Here is a 21,122-nt window from a genome sequence, read left to right as displayed (position 1 = left end):
TAATTTTAAAATCCATTAAAACCCAGATTTTTTTTTTTTTTTTTTTGTGCTGAATTGTTTTCATCAAGGTAGTCACCTGTGCTCAAAATCAATACATCAGACAAAAAACTCAAGATCCAAAGAAGCTAAGGATCTGCACTCAGAAAATCTCTTTGTAAAATCTCTTATAATAAAACATTCAGGGGAAGGAGAAATGTAAACGTCTTCACTGCAGGCCCTCATCAGGCGCTGGGTGTTTTGACTTGTTTCAGGAAGCACGCGGTACCAGCCAAAACAAAGCTTGACATATATTAATACGTTTTTCTGTTAGAGTGCACCACAGCTTCAGTCATTATTTCCTCACATCAGGACTTGCAGACAAGATTGGGCAGCAGGGATGAAGCTTTCTACTTTGTTTTGTCTGCTCAAAAAGCCTCGGCTTAGACGCTGTAAACTTTCCAAGGAGTCTTGGCAAGCGAGATGAACCGCTCTCGAGTGTATTTGAAAACAGCAGTCGAGCCTGGGCTTTGTCTTTTCCCACACACGTGTTGTATGTTCAGACATCAGAAGAAGATAGTGACCAAAGTGGTGACAGTCTGAAATGCAGTGGTTTTCAAAGTGAGGTCTGAGGACCTCCAGGGGTCCTTTCAAGGTCTTTCATGGGGGTCCACAGCAAAATGAGGAATAGCTTGATTTCATTGAATTTCTCAATGATCGATGATCCAGCATCACTTACCTGATCTTTAAAGATGTCATTATAACAACAATAAATAGAATATATTCTTGTAATTAAAAAAAAGTTTTTGCTAGTTTCCTGGTATTTTTTCTTTTTCTTTTTTTTTCTTTTTTAAACTTTTTTTGGGAGTAATTTTCATTTTCTTGTAAGTTTTTAGTAATTTATTGGCAGTTTCTTGCTCAATTTCTTAATTGAATTTTTTCACCATGTTTTTGAAAAAAAAAATCAGTTTTAATCTCAATACTTTAAATTTATTTGACAAATATTATAACTAAACAATTTTATGATTAACACAAACCAAAATATCCTTTCATATCAGAGTCTTGAGGGCAAAAATAACTTCATGTGACGGTCCGTGGCTTAATGAGACTGAATTTGGGGTTCCAGAACATGAAAAAGGTTTGAAAAGCCCTGCTGTAATTCATAAACATGAACATGTGCAGAATAAATCTAGCACTCTCTGTTTAGTATCTCTAAATTTAAAGACATTTTGCCAAGGTAATACCCGTCCCACATGCGTCCATAACACCTGACAGGCCATGCTTTGATAACAGTTCTCTGGGAAATTGCGTGTGTGTGTGTATGTGTGTGTGTGTGTGTTGGAATGGAGGTGAAGAGGTGGGGGTTGTGGTGGTTTTAAAAGCAGGATGTTTGGTGGAAACGCGTAATTAGGTTGTTTGTGTGAGTAACTGTGTGTGTAATTGGCTAATGGTCAGGTTTTAGGTTTTAGCCCCGTAAAACTGAGGGTTTTACAGGGCTAAAACTGACACACACACACACACATACACACACAGACACCACTCTGCCTGAAATCCAAGAGAGTCAGTAGTTTTTTTAAAGTCGAGGAGGAGGAGGAGGAAGATGAAGTGGCTGTAATCAGTTTTTCTTTACCTCCTCATATCTCCAACCCTGTGCGGAGAAACGCTGAGCTGCGGCGGCTGGGACGTTCAATCCAATTACAGCCGGCGCCCGCTCTCCCTCGTCCCTCTCCTCCCTCACAAACTGTCGGTTCAGTCTTTGTGCCCGCTGACCCTAGTAAATTCAGAAGTATTTGGCTGGCAAAGCAGCATTTGTTCTACCTGCTGTCTCATCCTGAGCGCGGCCAAGTCCTTCATCGACGCCAGCGCTTCATTCAGCTCCACTTTACTCCCAGCTTACCTTTCATCTGCTGGAGCTGCCGTCAACTTTAATGAGACAACCCACGCGTTGCCAAACAATGTATTAAAGCCTTGGATTTGCATTCAATTGTAGGCATTCGCTTGACACACTTACCCAGAGAGACTTCCGATGATTACAACAGTAGAAGACGGTACGGTTCTTAGATCACCAACATATGGGGTGATTACATCAAATCTAAGAAGTCACTGCGTGTGACCTTGTGTTCTTCCCAACAACCGTCTCATGAAAGCTGTTTCCTCACAGTTTGATGCAAGCTGTGCGCTTGATGTTGCTCCTGCAAAATTAAGAGACGCAGCTGTTTCAGCAAGCTCTGCACTGTCGACTACAGCTCAAGACGGCTGCCCGAACCCGATGGCTGTTCCCGTTGGGTCAAGATGGGCTCAGAAAGGACAAACTTCAAGGGTATGATCCAGGTTGGGTCACATGTTTTGCCTCAGGTCTCAGATTTTACGCATTGGCAAAACAGGGACAGAATTTTCTTGGACTTTAGTGAGATAGGCGTCAACACTTAGCTAAGGTTTGGATTTCAAGTTTTTGTTTTTAGCTTTTTTAGGGCCCCAAATTACTGTTTACAGTCTCCAAGGGCTATACAGGTCCACAACTTTACAGCAAACAAAACAGAACGACATCCCTTGACTTGAACCCTCTTAGTGAGCAAGAAAAAACATCCCCAAAGATCTTGAAGATCCCACCACCAGGTGCAGAGCAGGTGGGCAAATTATGAAATTAAACAAGTTTAATTGCAAAAATTACACAAAAATGACTTCCCATTCATTAAAAACACGCATGGATCTTTCCATCGTCTTTCCTCGGCAATTTTTTCGTGTTGGGATCTTGGTGCTTTGGTGGTAAAATGTTATGTAAAATGTGTCATTGAGGAGAGGAGGACGCAAACTGAGAAAGGGCTGAAGATGGATCATAAACTGGAAAGGGGGTATCCCGTTATCTGGAAATATGGGGGTGTAGATTTGGAGCATTTCTGTCTGAGTTCCTGGAGGTGTCGATCCTTTTTCTGCTGTTCATCCGGCAGCGGGGCTTTCAGTGCCAGCAGCCATGCGCAGCTCGATGAAGGAGTGTAGGAGGCGAGTGACATGGGAGATAGAAGGGAGGATGAAGACAAGGCAGGCTGAAGCAGTCTGAGTGAATTGCAGGGTGTTTTTTTTCCCACGGTGCTGAGATAAGTGCGAACCTCTCAGTCCTCCCTGCCTGTTTACAGTCACTCAGCAGCTGTGCTTCAAGATGCTGCTGCAGGTTAGCCATCATGCTAATTACAGGTTGCCCTGAGGAATGGCTTTATGGCTTCCTGTGTGCTCATGGTTCCTGGATATCTGGAGTTGAAAAAGGCTGTCATTTCTTGTTCATTTTGTTGTGTACACATTGTCTTCATTCCATTCCTCTTTGCTGTGTGAAAGTCAGGATTGAAAACCCTCTTGCTAGTTTGCCGCCAATCGTCTCATAGTTCTCAGGACCATCAAAGCAATCACAAGATGCTTTTGTAGAGGTTGCAAGACATAAATTTATTATCACTGGTTGTGATACAAACCTTTCTTTTGTGAAATAATACATGCTTGCAGTTGTTTTGGCTTTGTTTGGTGGCATTCTGCAAATTTATTCCTGCCACCGGGGGCCCACGAAGAGACATTGCTTTGTTATTCGTGTCAGACCTGACAGCGTGATTTGTCTCCTCCAGTCATTTTCAAAGTGACATTAAGTTCAGAACAGGCCAAACACTGCACAGAGCTTTGTTTACTTTGCCATGAATTGAAAAGCCATTAGTTGTATTGAACTCCCTTAATCATCCTGCAGGAGACAATTACAGATCGATGGGTTGGAGTGTCCTTGAACACCCATTCATTTCTTGTGCTGTCTGCTTGCCTCTGTTTTCACATGAGACAAACATCGGGCCAATACATGGGCCGGAGTGGGATTAACTCCAAGAAAAAGACTTTATTGCCTCTAATGGGAAATTTGATTTGCAGCGTGGCATACAAAACGTACTCATGATAAACAAGCCATACGCAAACAGGAAAAACCAGAGTGGACAATGGAAGGAGCAGAAAACTGAGTCACCAGGGCATTTTGAGATAATTTATTACAGTGAAGCAAGTTTATGGCACATGAATAAATGAACTTCAGCCTGTTTGATTTTGTGATTGCCAGAAGGGAACGGATCAAATTCTCCTCGCAGTGTGATGATGAAGGCAGTTTACGACGCGCTGGGCTTCTCGTTGGACCTCTTACACAGGGAGGAGGATGTAATGCTCAGGCAGCACGCAAATCTGATTTGTTAAGGAAGATTGCAAAGAGTTGCTGCTTGGGTGTAGTTTGTAGCCTCCATTGGTGCTCCATGAGTCACGGATGTGTTTCCAAATATGAACAAAATGGTCCAAGGCACTCAAGTGGGAAATGAGTTATTCTGTCTCTCAGCAAAATAATTCAAAAAGTACTGGACGGATTTACGTGCAACTTGGTGGGAAGGTTGATCATGGACCAGGGCAGAAGTGATTAACTTTTCGGGCCAATCAGCCTCAAGGGGGTGTGACAGTGGGCGTGGCTTAGCAAAAAACAGGGGTGTAGTGTAGGCTGTAGTGTAGGGAAGGTTGGTCATCGGTGAAAGTGAAGGTGAACGTGGCACTGACCAACTTTCCCTGCTGAGTGGTTGAAATGGACGTGTCACATGACGTCGTTATTGCCAAACAGGGGCGTGGCTTAGCACATAGAGGCTTGTACTTTCCATCTTGGCTGAGGTGCACATTCTACTGAGTGACTTCGTGTTCGTTTTTGAAATCTGGTCTTTGAGGTCGTCTGTCCACATTGCAAAACACAAGTGACAAGATCAGATTTGTACTTTCAACACAGTATAACCATTTGACACTGGTTGTCACACCGTGTCCCACTGTCTAAGGGTAGGTCTGGGCGCAGCAACAAGCTGGTAACATATAAGACTGGTTGTCACTTAATCTAACCATTGTCATCAGGCATTTTATAACATTTGTTGCACAAGATAACGTGGAGGAGAAGGAGGTGGGATGTGTCATGTTGCTTGGTGCAGCTGTCGCAATTGGCATCACACTCTGCTCCATCTCCAGACCTCAAGATGACAAAATAACTTAAGATTTTGTGACTTTTCCTCTCTGAAAAAGGGCCAGACTAGCCAGGAGCCTAATCCCAACAGCCATAGTGGCTCTTGACAATAGACACCGGAAATAATGAGGTGAACTCTTAATGGTGTTTATGTCTTATGTTATGTATGTCTAAATGTCATGTCTAATGTGCGTGCAATGATGTCTGCTCCTGTATATGCAATGTTGTTTGTTCTTCGTGTTGGTCAAACTGTTGTGGTGTGCTGTGAAAACGAATTTCCCCTCGGGGACAATAAAGTCTAAAGTCTAAGTTTAAGTCTAAAATGCAGTTTCCTGCCTACTGGAGTCCAGCGGCAACTTTTAGATTGGCTGCACAGGCTGTCATTCATTTTGTAACCTTGTTACAGGCTGATTACTTCACCGTATTTGCCAAATGTTGAAGATGGACTCCTCGACTTTTGACTTGGTGTTAGTACAAGCCTGCAAAACACACAATGTTAGCACTATGAAGACATTAGAAATGCTCCGTGAGCAGTTTGCCTCACGAGACTACAAACAGCCTGCTTCATGCTTGATATTGATTAGTCAGCCTGTTTTGTTTTGTCCGCCCCCTTTTGGCTGAAATGAGTACAGAAGGTCAGTGCAGTTTTCACAGTTGTGGTAGACACCCCGGCACAGGTCGTTCTTACCGCATGATAAGTGTGATGGAATAAAAACACTTGAAAACCCTCCAACCAATTATGTTTGGGATTAAATTGAGTCTGAAAAGTTTGCATTTATGTGTCTTTTTGCTGTTCACACTGCAGAAAAAATGTCCTACTTGTGCTGGATGGGCGAGCAAAATCAAATTTGAGCTGCCTGTCTGAACACGGCCACACATCTCACACCGGCCCGGGTGGTCCGCTGAGTGCCACTAATTTAGTGTGCCACTTTGAAAATGCTTTTGGTCTATTTTTTTTTTTTTTTTTAACACTGAGCTTCGCACATTAGGCCACAACAGAGCAAGGTGAGGATCAGTTCGATAAAAGACCCGTCGTTTTAGCTTTCCTCACAGAAGTAAAGGCTTTCCTCAGTGGAGTGTCAGCGGGTTCAGTGTTGAGGTGTCTGGGAGAGGCTTGGTATAGCTGGGAAACAATGGACTCTATTGTGTGTGTGTGTGTGTGTGTAAGTGTGTGTGTATGGTGGTGGATAGGATGGGGGGGTTGCAGCATGCTCTGACAGATGCTAATACCTGCTCAGCAGCTACTGTCGTGAAAGAGGAGTGTGTGTGTGTCTAAACATGTATGCACACACACACATAGAGGTTTGCATGGGCATACACTCAGGCATTCACATGCACATATGCGTGAGCAGAAAGATATAGAGAGAGAGAGACACACACACACACACACACACACTCATACACAAAGCGGGCTGACAAGCTATCAGATATCTGCAAGAGGAAATTCCAGGCGGTAAATCCCTCTCTTCACAGTCAACAGCGGTCCTGTGCAGACAGAGATAGAGTCGGTGTGTGTGGGAGGATTAATGCCACTCAGCAGGCAGGCCGCTCTGCAGCCTCACACTCTGTAACAAAGGGTTAACGCAGCGCCCATGCCGCGGGTTCGGTGCCGGACAGTTTTGATAATATGAAGAGAAGATAATCTCCGCTTGGGCTGTCAGAATTGTCATTTGGGTCGGATTTTGTAGTTTTTGCGCCGTGAAAATCAAGCATGTACGCCGAGTTTGAATCAGGCAGAAAGTTGTATTCGGCAGTCATGACAAATTAAAATGTATGATTCTAACCTTTCTTTTGCTTTTATCATATTAGAGTGTTTTAGTCACTCTGCTTCTGCACTTTAGCGCAGTTTAAATATGTAGAACAAAATGGGATAACACTTTATTTAGTCATGCTAGTGCTGACACACTAAATGTGGATGTGTAACACAATTCCATCTGCCCATTTGGTGCATTTCTATGTAGACCCCGTAACCCCAATTTTAAATCTAAAAGCCGGAGCTCGCCCGATTATTCATCGTCACAGTAATTGAGAGTCACAGAGGGTCCCTGACAGAAAAACAACATAATATCATAATCGTCACAAGACATCATCTACACCTTTCCGGGGGTTTCTGTTCTGTGTGTTTCGCAGCAGCAGCTCCACGCCTCTACAACGCTTTTATTGCTGCTCCTGGCCTTTCCGAATTTTTCTGACACGTTATGATAATCTGTCGTGGTGCGCAGACAAGCTGTCCACCGTGCTCTTTCCACTCTGAGCAACAGGAGCAAGACATCAGTTACTCGCATTGTGATGACAGCCTTAGTCGTAGCGTTTTCTCCTCAGTGGAGGGGTGGATGTGCATAACCGATCTAAATTAATCTCTCTTGCCGTGCATCACGTCGTGTTCTCCTCTAAACTAGGCAAAAAAAGTTCTGCACCGCTTTTTCAGTCTATAATTTCTCCCCTTTATTTCTACCCAATAGTTTATTTGTTTATTTAAAAGGATCCCCATTAGCTGACGCCAAAACATCAACTAGTCTTCTTGGGGTCCAGACAGTGAAATAGAAAGTCAAACATTACAATATCAGTTCATAAAATAAAGTTCAAAAATACATCCTTTAAATAAAAATTTCAAATAAAGAATACAGAAAACATCATACCAATAGTCTTGTATCTTATACCGTTGTAAAGCCCGATTCGTCCTCTTTCCAATGAGATACAACATAACTAACATAACTAACCCTAACATGGCTAAAAATGTCCCCTCGCCCCCTTTTTGAAGGGAGCAAAATCCCATTCAGTGTGTTTTCAGTCGATCATTTCTCCCCTGTGATCAGACCAGTTGGATTTGTGAGTTATACTGTTGGAATGCCAGTCCCCTTTACAGTAGGGTGTAACTGTAAGGATGAGGCAACACAGCTAAACAGGTGGGAAGCACAAAATTTTATTCATTTTCTCATTTTGCCATATGCTGCCCATTAAGTGCCAGTTAGGTACAGATAGATAGATAGATAGATAGATAGATAATTTTTATTCAAGTGTCCTGCATACAATAATGCCCAGCCCCCATGGGCTTATAAGACACTCCCAACAAAAGTAAATAAATACAATCAATTCATACATGCGGGTATAGCTGTCTCCACCGCAGCTGCCACGCTTTCTCCAAAAATTTACCCAAAGCAAACACCCCTTCTTCAAACAGCCATCTTAGCATATTAAATTCGGACAACCAAAACAAATCCGGATTCCTCGTTTGTACTTTTTCGAATAAAACATTTCTTAGGCTGGCATACAATGGACGATAAAAAACAAAGTGTAACTCGTCCTCTACATTTCCTAGATCGCATAAAGTACACAGACGCTGTTCTTCTGGTGTCCCTTGATACCTACTCACCTCAGCTGCCAGAGGCAAGACGCCAGCTCTCAACTGGGCACAGAGTGACCTTTGACCTTTCTTCAAATTAGATGCAACATATGGTTCAGTGACGTACTCTTTAACCTGTGAGTGCAATTTAAATTACCAACAGAAGACATACATTGAAGGGAATTTTCATTGACTGAAAGGACATTATGGGGGGAGGGGACATGCTTAGCCATGTTGGTCATACCAATCGATTGACAATCCTTACAACTTATTTCTCATTGAAAAGGGGACTAATCAGGCTTTCTAACGGTATAAAAGACAACACCAATCGGTAATGATCAACTGAAAAAATATTGCAGGAGATTTTCTCAAAAAAAAAAAATTGGTCGCTTCCCACACAATCACCGGTGTCACTCATTCCAGAAATGCAGTATCTCATTGGAAAGAGGACGAATCAGGCTTTACAACGATATAAGATACAACACTATTGGGTATAAATAAAGGGGAGAAATTATAGACTGAAAAAGCCTAGTATATATCAGAGTGCGGCTTCACAACTGTGACAATGAAAAGGGAAACTTCCACTACAATTTGCTCCAAACTCACATAATTATGTTCGTAAAATCGTCTATGAAACAGCATCTCAACAAGTTCAAACCCAGCCCAGCTTGGGAGGGAAGTCTGCAGCATTAATGCAGGTTGCAGAAGGAGGTTTTCCCTGCCTCTCTACCTGCAGCAAACTTTGCACAAGGCCTTCACACACACACACACACACACACACACACACACACACACCCACACCCCGAAAGACTAAATCACCAGCCCATTGACTGCACCTACTTCGAATTATGAGCCTGTCAGCACACAACAAAGTAATGAATCCCATTCTGCGGGCGCGTGCACCAGATAATGTCTGACGAGGACTCCGGTGCACAATTTGGGCAGCGCTAAGATCGATATGCGCCCCTCGCCCCGCAACAAATTAGATATCCGAGATGCAATAAAGGAACGAGAGGCTGCCGATCGCTCTTATTCTTTCGCCGTAATAGCGGAGCGAGTTTGACAGTGGGTCTATTTAACATGCCTCTCGCAGTGTGTGTAAGGCGTCAGGACCTGGATGTGTGTTTGTGTCAAGCAGATAACAAGATAGAAGAGTGTGTGTGTGTGTTGATTCATGTACGAGCATGTGTGTGGTAACTTCAGGAACTGGAGCACGGAAGCAGACAGGCTGTCTTTTCGTCTCCACTAACAGATTAAGATATATTAGCCAAAGAAGAAGAAGAAGAAGAAGGGGATTACGGGTGAGGATCGGCGATGATTGGACGCCGCTTTGGCTGTCTCGTTTGACTTTTCACTTTGACGCTGAGGTGCTTGCATAAGGGCGCACACACACACACACACACACACACACACAGAGAGACTCATGTCGAGCATGTCTTGCCAGTCGGCTGTCATGCATTGTGTACACAAGACCTCGATACAGCTGACAGCACACAAGAATACAGCGAGCAGTAATTACACACACTTGCACACACACACACTTGCACACACACACACACACAGGCTCCTCCAGGTTGGTCGGTGACAGGCCTTTTGTCTTGCATTCCCACCAACAGCAGCCGGTCGCTGTGCTCGGCTGCCAGGCCTGATAGCGCCGCACAGCCAAAGCACACATCAAAGGCCAAACAAAGGGCCTATTTTAAGGGCAGCTGTGTGTGTGTGTGTGTTGGAGGGGGTGTGTGGGGGGTTGCATGTTTGGGATGGGTGCATAATCCAGAAACAGGGAGAGTGTGGCAGGTGGTGTGTATTTGAAGCCGAGTGTTAAGAGAAAAGGATTTTGAGGAAGAGCGGAGGGGAGAGACTCGTCGTTCAAGCAGCGGTTTGTGTCATGTCACGCCTGAGGTATTCACACATTACGTGTCGTCACGGCAACATATCAGGACCTCGTCATCTTCCTGAGGGCGGGAGGGGGGGCTTGTACCGCATCACTTAATAAGAAAAAAAAAAAAAAAAACTCGAACAGGCACGTGTGTGAGTGCCGGGTCAAAGCAAGCATCGCGGACAGACCCGCCGTCTAAAGTGGAAAAGGCCGAAGTTACTGCTTGACAAGCCGACATAAAGCACAATGTCATGCAGATCTGATTCAATTCAGTTCAGTTTTATTTGTATAGCATGAAATCATAACAGAAGTTATCTCAGTCATTCAAGTTTTTATTCAAATTTTCATTAGTTAGTCATTATTTTCATAGTTAAAGCCCTACAAGTAAAGAATACCGTATTTCACCAATTAATCGCCCGGGCGTTTAATATGCAAAATCAACTTGGACCCCGGGCGTTTAAAAGAACCAGGCGGCTATTCGCTGCAGGCCTTTATTTATTTTTGCACAGACCTGCACCAGGCCATTATTGTGATGACAGTTACTCTCCAACATATTTACAGTCGGGCGATTATGATTACGGTACGCCCTTTTTTTCTAACGTTAGCTAGCGCTCTTATTTTGACAGAAAACGAAGTGCTGCACAGTTATTGTGCGACTAACTGTTTACTGCTGCAAAAATAAGGTGAGTAGCCTTATTTTAGGTTACCTCAATATAATGCAAATAATCGCCCCGGCGGTTATTCGGGTGGGCGTTTAATACGCAAAATGGGTGCAGACCCCAGGCGTTTAAAAGAACCCGGCGGCTATTTGCGGCCGGGTGATTAATTGGTGAAATACGGTACATAGGGGGGAAAATATAAATAATAATAATAATGACAATGATAAGAAGAAGGAAAAAAAAATCATTTTTTTTATTATATTATTATTATTATTATTATTATTATTTTGTATCTGTTTTTTTTTTGTTTGTTTGTTTTTTTTCCTCCCATTTAACTTGTGAACAGAAGTTATCTCAAGACACATCCCATGAACCAAAACCTTCCTCATGAGGAAGTATTCGGCGACTCGGTAAGAGACCTGGAGCAGAGTCCGACTCTGGGCGGGCGGCCGTCTGCCGGCAGAGAGAGAGAGAGAGCTGGTAAAACGGCAGCAGTTACTGAGCTAAAGCCGACAGATGAGGTGTCAGATGATGATTTTCAGCGTAAACATGCACCAGACACGTCTTTTCACTCTGTCATGTCTTGTTTTTATGAACTTTTATGAGCTGCTGCTGGAGTTTGAGTTTTTCTGACGCAATGCAGCTCGTTGCTTGCTTTTTAAGATGTATTTATTTATTTTTAGTATTGATTTTTTTTTTTTTTTTTGGCCATTTCTGCTTGTTATTAGACAGGAAATACAGGGCAGAGAGAGAGAGAGAGCGTGGGTCAGATTCACACCCGGGCTGTTGTGGCTAAATGAGCCTCAGCAGGACGTGGCATGCACTTTAGACTGTGAGCCACCGGGTTGGCTTTGTGCTTGCTCGCTGTTTTTAAACGCTGTGCAAAGCTGAGCTCAGTTCAGCCACAGAAAGCAAAGGGTGGGAGCACAAAATGTCAGAAGAAAGTTTAATCCTAACAGTGCCTGATCGCCGTGAACTGGAGCTCTCAAAATCCTCCGATGCTAAAACCCAGGCAAGACTTTTTGACAAATTCTTGCCACTTTATTAATTATCAACTCAGTATGAACTTTGTATCAGTTGATTTTCACAGTTTAGTCAGTGTTAATACAGTACACAGTATAATACAGCAACTTCATATCAACCTGTCCCGTGTAAATGCTCAACTTAATCAATTGACTCATGGTTAGAGGCTGATGCCAAATAACGTGTTGCCTTTTCCTCTTATCTATCTTTCACATAAAACAAAAGGTTCATTTCCAGCTATGTAGTAATTATGCCTGCTGGAGTAAGTGGCCTACGTAGCTGTGATGCCGTGTGTTGCCGTAATAACAGTGAAACGGGTCCTTTGGGTCATTTTTGAGAGGTTCAAGTCAAACGGAAGCTGAAATCCAAACTGTCTTGAAAACAGCAGAGACGGAGAGGCTTCACCCACAGAAGTCTGATCTCACCGACGTTAGATTTTTTTTGACTTTTAGTTTCTTTTGAAGCCTCGCAGACTGGAGGGTTGGCAAATTAATGTCACATTACAGGATTTTCTGGGCGCTGATGTTCAAAATTTTTTTTTTCAAACCGCTGCCTCCCGCTGCCATTTGGAGCCGACTGTAGCTCTAATCTGCTCAGTTGTAATTTCCAAATTTTGCCTTTAAGGGTTTCATGTTTCATTACCTCAGATAAATAATCTAATGGCTCCAAATCAGGCAGCCGACAGTACTCGTCAAGCCGCCGGAGCTGGCTGTGAGTCGGTGTGATGAGGCTGGCTGCCGGCCTGATAGGAGTGTTACGTTACATCTGACTGGCAGAGTGGACTGCAGCCTCCCGGGACTCACATTCCAAAAATGCCAACATGGCAGGAACAAGATACAGTGAAATGACTACGAGAATACAGAAATAGTGATGAAGATCGGTGTCAGGCTGGACGTCCGGCACCGAGACATCTATTTTTACATCTGTTTTCGCTGTGCTGCGTGTATTTCTTATTTATAAACACCTGCAGCCATCGCTGAAGTCCTCCTTTATTCATGCCCTCATTCTTCTATCTCGCATTACCGCTGCAGATAATTCACCGTTGGACATTACACCGTCGACGAAATGTAGTCATTTGCAGCACAGAGCCCCTGATGTCGTTCAGCTGCTTGCTCACGTTGGCATGATGTATTCCCTCAAGAACGAGGGAAGACGTTTTGTTGTCTTTTTCTCTCAAAATCATTCTGGAGCAAAAGTGTAGCAGCATTTCAACAAACATGGGGCAGCAAGTGCCTGAGTTTATGCATAAAAAGTATAAATTTTTCCACTCATATCACAAAAAATTACTACTTTGAATTTTTTTTGGCTGCTGGTTAGACTAAGGAAACAATTTCAAGACGTTACTTTGGGCTCTGCTCATTTCCCATGAGACTTGGACATTATTTTTCACATTTTTTTACACTAAACGGTTAATCGATGATTTGAAAAAGCGAATTGATCGATTAATCGACAGTGAAACTAATGATTAGTTGCAGCTCTGTTCTTTGTACTGAGACGATGGAAAAGCAGGGGGTAGATATTGTAGATACGGCTTCTGTGGGATTCGATCCACAGATCAATTTGGGTTCTAGCAGTGGAGAACCCGCTGTGTTTGTGTGCTTTTGTAGCGAACACTGAACCGCCCTCCTCTCTCTCTCTCTCTCTCTCTCTCTCTCTCTCTCTCTCTCTCTCTCTCTCTCTCTCTCCGTCCCGTTCAGAGTGCCACCCGTCCTGCCAGCACTGCACCACAGGAAGCGCCGACAACTGCACTTCCTGTCCGTCACCGACCAGCCTCCATGAGGGCCGCTGCGTCCCGTCCTGCCCGCAAGGCTTCTATATCCAGGACAACAGCTGCCAAGGTGACCACACACACACACACACACACACACACACACACACACAGAGTCATGTATATATATATATATATACTGTGGCATCTCCATACACTCTACACTTTGGCAGACCTCTCCTCTTGCTGCACTCCACATTTTTCATCTCAGACATGCGGCTGAATGCGTTTGTCTGCAGTCACATACAAATGAGCTCAGAGGCACTTTAAAAAACCTCTGCTGTTCATGTTGGTGCCAAATTAATTTGGACACCAGCTGACCACAAGCTGGGCCCTTCACATTTCTGCTTTCAACTTAGATGGTTGAAAAGGTTAAAAAAAAAATCAGTTGGCTACTGATGTGATAAGATAAGATGGAAAAAAAGGAAAAAAAAGAAGAGAAGCAAAAAGAGAAACAGGGTTACTAGCTGAGATATCGATATTACTTTATGTTACTTGATAATGTCACATTACAGTGTTAAAAATCAACTAATAACATCACAGTACTTAGCTGTGGAAGACAATTAGGGCTACATGAAAAGAGTTTAATCTTAGAGTTTTGCAATTCAAGTCAAAAAGCCACAATTTGGAGAAAAAAGTCAGAATTCTGAAAACAATGTCAGAACTATTTTTTTTTTTTTTTTTTAATTTTCATGTGGCCCTATTTCTTTTCCATAATTCACCAAGAAACTCATGGTGGGGGCATCAAATTTTTTCATAATGACCGGCTGATTAAGAATTAATGTGGCGACATCCCGAGATGAAGATATTTGCTTGCACAGTCTCAATAGAGGCTACAGTGTCAAAATTCATCGCATTTTTCCGTCTTGTGAAGCTAAAATCACCGCACACCTGCTGACCAACTGTGACAGGCTGCTCTAGTCTCATTTGTCCACTATTATGATGGTAATCTCCCAAAAATCAATGGAGTAATGATTTATTTATGCTAAAATCCAGACTGTAGCACCTTTAAATAATTCGATTACCGTCACCAGCAACTATTTGTGAAGGTCAGATTCACAGCCTGCTGACAACAAAGGTATGATGATGTATGACACGGACGCAGAGCTTTATGAAAGGAAATAAGAGCAGAGGAGAGACGGTATTAAAGTATTAAATATGATGATTATGTGGTGAGGGACGTCCACAATGTGTAAAACTGCGTGTCGCGCCAAAGCAAAAACAGTGTAGCTGCCGGATAAATGCATGCAGGACTTTGCACAATGCCCACCGCTTTATGTTAAGCGCTGAAAGGAGCTTAGCGAGGCTATTCTCCCTTTCTCCTTCCCCCGTCACCCACTTCTTTAATGAAAATCCATTTGGTCTAATCTCCCATTCATTACCCCGGCTCGCTTTACCGTCTCTGACCTCATTTGCAGCGAGACGACCCCTCTCTCTTCCGGCTTACTGGAGCTGACTGCAAGCCTTTTTAGGATCAACCAAGTTTATAGTCTTTGCAGTGTCCAGAAACCCCCCCCCCACCCAAAAAAAAAAGAAAAATAAAGAAAGTAAACATTAGTGCATCTCAGCACAGTGATTTTAATTGTTAATGCTCAGCGGCGTAATTGAAATGGCAGAAACAGACTCAATTCATTAATTCATTTTCCCTCTTTTCCTCACATGGCCTCATGTCATTCAGTGATGCAGGCACTATCAATCATGAAGACTTAACGGCGTTATTTTCGTGCGAATACTTTGTATTTTTTCAAACTCATAACATGCAGTCGGTACTTGCACATAGAACGCGAAATACAAAAAGTTGAAATGCGAGAGATTTATTTTTCACGACAAGCTCGATTTTTCTAGGCGAACAAACTGCAGCAGCCAATCACCAGCCTCCATTCACAACAACAACATTACGTCAGTGCCTGCACGACAGGCAGCGTTTCTCCTCAGTAGTTGCCCAAGAGTTTGACACCAACAGTGACTGATTTATGAATCGTCTGTGTGTCGAGTCACCCGGCACTTTATGATAAGCAGTGCAGGAACTACCCTTTTCACTTAGCTACATATCACTTTACAGCTCTGTAATATTGCTCACATGTTGTTTTCCTGTCAGAACGCTCTCCTGCGCGCTGCGGGATTCATATTTCGCAATGCGCACATTTGTATCGCTGATTGGTGTGAATAATTAAAGGCGTAATTTTTGCCAGTGAGTTTTTTCACACTTTTATTCCGCTATTTCGCTACGCATGCCGGTGTGTAAGAACCTTTATTCTACACAATAACAAGCTGCACTGCAAAAACGCAAAATCTTACCAAGATTATTTGTCTTATTTCAAGTCAAAAATGTCTTATTACTAGTCCAAATATCTCATTACACTTAAAATAAGACATGATCACCTCAGAAGTAACTTGTTTTTAGACAAATTTCACTTGTTTCAAGTGAAAATTCACTTGAAACAAGTGAAAATTTGCTTGTTTCATTGGCAAAATTTGCCAGTGGAAAAAGTGAAAATTCACTTGAAATAAATGAAAATTAGCTAGAAACAAGAAACAAATTTTGCCAGTGAAACAAGCAAATTTTCTCTTGTTTCAAGCAAATTTTCACTTGAAACAAGAGACAATTGTCTAAAAACAATTTACTTCTGAGGTGATCATGTCTTATTTTACGTGTAATGAGATATTTTGACTAGTAATAAGACATTTTTGACTTGAAATAAGACAAATAATCTTGATAAGATTTTGAGTTTTTGCAGTGTGTTAATAGCTAATAGCGTGCGCCTCCTCCAGGGGGCGACGTAGAGCACTAAAACAGGGCGAAACAGACTAAAATGAGTAGAGGTCAACGGGACGTTTCCACACAACAACCAATCAAATCAGTCTTTTTTTTTTTTTTTTTCAAATTTATTGTGCATTGGAGAAAGTTGTCAGATGGTGATTTAGAAGACACACATTTCTCTTTAATAAAATAAAATGAAACCGATACTAAAATCTGGTTGTTTATACATCCGATCAGCATCACATAGCCTCAGTGCCAGGTGAAATCTCCTGAATGTGCCATATTTTTACAACCAAAACCATGTTGGCTTACAGTTATGTCTTTGTTTAAGCATTTGGCTGAGTAACAATGATTTGAGATACTTGAAAATATTTGAAATAACCTGTGATGACATGTGGTATTTAGCTCCGCTGAGTGCCAGATATTATTTTGTTCTGTGTAAGTCAGTGATGCTGAAGAAACCGGACCGCACTCTCTCTCTTTTTATTATTATTTTTTTTTCTGTCTGAGTGCTGTGTCTTCGCTGACAGTTTGAATAAAAATCACTTGCATGCAACAGCTGCGTCTCCGTGTGACGCGTGGAAGCAGAGAAGCAACAAATCAATAAGTCATTATTGCAAAGAAGTTTTTTTTTTTTGTGAGACACTGATAAATCATGAATGTATTTGTCAAATAAATAATGGTCTATTAAATAATGTAGAGCCTTAAAAACAAGTTTAGGTGCATTTGATACAAGTTGATACGAGAAGACATCACATCAACATTGTGAACACCTAAAATAGATATAAACACGCTATAAAATGATCTTATAAAATTGGATTTGCGGATAAAAACAAGGCAATTAAAGCTAAAAATTCAATTTTTAACAAGGGGGGGAGGTTTAAAAATAATTCTGAGATGGACAGGGAGCCAATGTGGGTTATGGTCCCTTGTCTTGTTTTCTATCAACAGTCTGGCTGCAGCTTTTTTCAAGAAGCAGGAAATTCAGTCTGTTTACACCAAAACACTCAATGACAAGTCAATGACAATCTCAGGAATTATCAATAACCCGGGCTTGGCTTGATCAGCCCAGTGAAAAAAGGACTAATCCCATTTCACAGGCGTTCAGAAGGCCCTGTGGGATGTTTTGGAGTCATTTCTGTAAAACGTCGTACCTGCTGGCGGCTAGTATGGTTTTTTCAGTTTGTGCGTAAGACTTAAGTGCATTTCTGTGTTTTCATCCTCAGCTGGAGGCGTGAAATATGTCGACATCGGCCGAGACTGAAAAACAACTTGCCGGTGCTGATCAATCTGTGAAACATTTAATTTTTAATTCTTTTCCTGGTGGATTTTATTTTATTTATTTATTTATTTTTTTTGAGGTTCAGGAGCTGATTCATCCACTCCAGCCGGCTGATGGAAATGCACCTAATTCCTCATTTATTTTTTGCGGCGGCTCAGAGAGATTGCCTAAAATCGTCCTGACAGTTGGATGGAAATGCAGCCAATAACGCTCGGACACTGCTTCATGAAAATCTCCTTAATGAATAATGTCCCTCTCGTCTCTCCATCACTCCATCACGCGTTCCGTCCTTCCCTCCTTCATTCTCTCTGCATCCTCCTCTTCTCCTCCTCTTTCTCCTTCCTCTCTCTACTCTTTCCATTTCTTGTCTCCCTCCCTTCCTCCCTCCTTTTCTTTCCTCCTCATCTCATTGCCTTCTCTTTATATATTTCATCTGTCATCCCTTCCTTCTCTATCTCCTTTCCTCCTTCCCTTTCTCTTTCCCCTCCCCTGTCTCGCTCTTTCTTCTCTGACTCCATCACTGCCTGATTTCCCTCCCTCCCTTTGTTCATCTCTCCTTTTTTCCTGCCCTCCCTCTTCTCCTTCTCCATCTTTCCTTCCTACCTCCTCCTACCTTTATCTGTCTTTTTGCTAGCACTTCCTTCCCTGTTTCTCCTTTCTCCTCCTTTCCCTGATCTCCCCCCTCCCGTCGTCATCTTTTCTTCTCTCCCGTCCTCCTCTGCTCTTCCTTCTTCCTCCCTCTTTCATCCCCTCTTTTCACTTCCATCTCCTTCCCTCCATCTTTCATCCCTTTGCTTCTCTCTCTTCCTTCCCTCTTGTGCCTCAATCTCTGCTTCCTTTCCTCCCTTCCTTGCTCCCTTGGACCCTTCCTTCTTCCCTCCTTCCCTCCATCTTCCCTATCTCCCTCTTTTCTTCAATCCCATCCGTACTTTCCTCCTTTTCCATCGCTCCTTTTTCCGTCTTAACTCCCTCTTTCCATCCATCTCCCCATCATCTCCCTCCCTCTCTCTCCTCTCGAACCCCATAATCACCTGATTTCCTTTCCTGTTTCCTCTCCTCTCGTCCTCCTTATTCCTCCCTCTTTTGTCTGCACTTTCACTTCCATCTCTCTCCATCTTTCCTCCCTTCCCCCTCTCCCCTACTTTCCCTCAATCTGTTCTCCATACTTTTCTGATTTCATTCCCTCCTTCCTTCCTCCTTCCCCTCCTCTCCTCCTCCCTCTCCTCTTTCTCGCTCTGAAACCTCCGTCTACCTTCTCCTTCTCTTCTCTCCCTGTATTCCAATGCTCCCATACTTATTCTTACTCTCCATCTCCTCATCCTCTCTCCTCCCCGACCCTCCCCCTCGTCCCCCCACCTCCCATAGCGTGCCACCCGTCCTGTCAGAGCTGCTCCGGGCCGTCCCAGGCCGACTGCACCTCCTGCCCCCCTCTGGTCTCGCTGCACAACGGCTACTGCAGGAGCGGCTGCCCTGAGGGACTCTTCCTCAACCCCGCCACCGCAGACTGCAGCAGTAAGTCTGTAAACGTGTGTTTAAGTGTGTGTGTGTGTGTGCGTGTGTGTGCGTGTGTGTGTGTGTGTGTGTGTGTGTGTGTGTGCATAGTCTTGGGTACATATATATATATATATATATACACACACACCATTTGTTTGATGCTTTTATGCAGTGAACCGCCACGGGTACTCTTATTTTTAGCCTTGGCGGGCCCGGTGGGAGTTGAACCTCCAACCCCAGCAATGTTAGTGCCTTGCTCTGCACTGAGCTGAGCTTTACACAATCACACACATGCGTGCACTGCTTTAAAGTTTCTGTGCATGTTTGTGGATGAGTGCTTCAGTGTGTGTGTGTGTGTGTGTGTGTGTGTGATCACCTGCATTATTCATGAGGGAGGCAGTCATCTCTGTGTAGATGCTCTCAGATTGACATGTTTCACTTAGCAGCGTTGTGCTTTTGTGCGGTCTGGTGCTTCGGCGTCTCCGAGTCTGAAGTGACCGACACGTGAAGCTGGACGCCGCGAGCTCGCTGACATAATACACCCCTCGCCGAAACAACGCAATGTCTGTTTAAAGCGGTAGCACATCTCAGATTTTGAAATCAAAATACGTTGAGCCAAATCAACAGGTGAGCTGTGAGTAATTTGTCCTCGTTGACTTTAAAACTTGGGACGTGCTACCTTTTCACATTTTTTTTAATATGCCTGTTGGATTTTGGGTTTAGCACTCTGCTGGGAATCACATTGTTGAAGCGCAACCTTCCCTTTCAGCACTTTGTTGAAAGTGCGTTATCATCAGCAAAAGTCTCAACACACTTTACGTTCAGATATTCAGATCAAAGCCGTACATGCGTGAATTCATAAAAGATGCAAACAGAAATATACCTTTAAATATGTAAAGCCATGTATTAAAGATACATGGATTTGCCAGGTATATACCAAACAGTAACATGAGACTAAATGAAAAACTCCATGAAGGAAAGTCTGGGTTTCTTCTCTTTGCAGTCACAAGCAGAGCAGCCAATCAGAGAACAGAGAAATTTGTTTTAGAGGTCCTTGTGTTGTAGGTGTCACCTGTGTTGTTGTCTGTCAGCTCCAGACCTCCCCTTACGAAACAAAAATATATTGCAGTATATTGGAAAATATCATGTGATCTATTAGATAATACATTTTTTACATTTTTTTAATACATATTTTCCAGTATATTGAAATATATGCATAGACCATACATGTTTATATATTGATACATATAAAAAATATTGCAATTAAGACCAAAAACAGCACTATATTTTTACGTGTAATAGTTTGTCTTTATATGTTCAAATATACTGCAATATATGCATATACCATATATGTATATATGTAACATATATAAAAATATATTGGAATGTTTTTTTTAACATTACATATTTTCCAATAAACAACCATGACATATGCATGGACCATGCATGACATATACCTGTACATATATTTCTAACACATGGTCCCAAATAATTGGAAAGTCATAGATCATGTATGTTTAAATATATGCACCCAGTATTCATCTCATATAAATCTAAATACATTATGGAGGATATTTATAAATATAAAATGACATATTACGGGATATAAATTCATATATATTCATATGCAATACTTTGCAAATCTGAAATGCTCAATTACTTATGTATTATTACATATATTGAAACACATTACAGTATATTGATGCAATATATAAATATATTGCATAATATATGTTTCACCAATATATTACTCCATGTATTGCGAAGACATTTTCAAATATAAAATATATTTCAGTATATTGTAATTCCATATATTAGATGTAATATATTCTAATATACTACCATATATTTCATTTAATATATTGGTAAATATATTTTCTTTCCGTAAGGGTCATCCCTCCACTGACCGATGATCATCAAGTAACTTTAACCCTC

The 21,122-nt window shown here is 42.3% G+C and overlaps 1 protein-coding gene across 1 annotated transcript in view; it reads left to right on the top strand.

Moving 5' to 3' along the window:
- fras1 (Fraser extracellular matrix complex subunit 1) overlaps window positions 1-21,122 on the top strand; it is a 321,197-nt gene that overhangs the window by 147,286 nt on the left and 152,789 nt on the right. Inside the window, 2 exon segments of the mRNA XM_030059979.1 lie at window positions 13,580-13,720; window positions 19,059-19,205. Of these exon segments, the coding sequence (XP_029915839.1) occupies window positions 13,580-13,720; window positions 19,059-19,205 (288 nt within the window).

Source organism: Myripristis murdjan, chromosome 9, assembly GCF_902150065.1.
Source record: "Myripristis murdjan chromosome 9, fMyrMur1.1, whole genome shotgun sequence".
NCBI lineage: Eukaryota > Metazoa > Chordata > Actinopteri > Holocentriformes > Holocentridae > Myripristis > Myripristis murdjan.
Note: the sequence above shows the minus strand (reverse complement) of the source record. Positions and strands in the feature narration are given on the sequence as shown.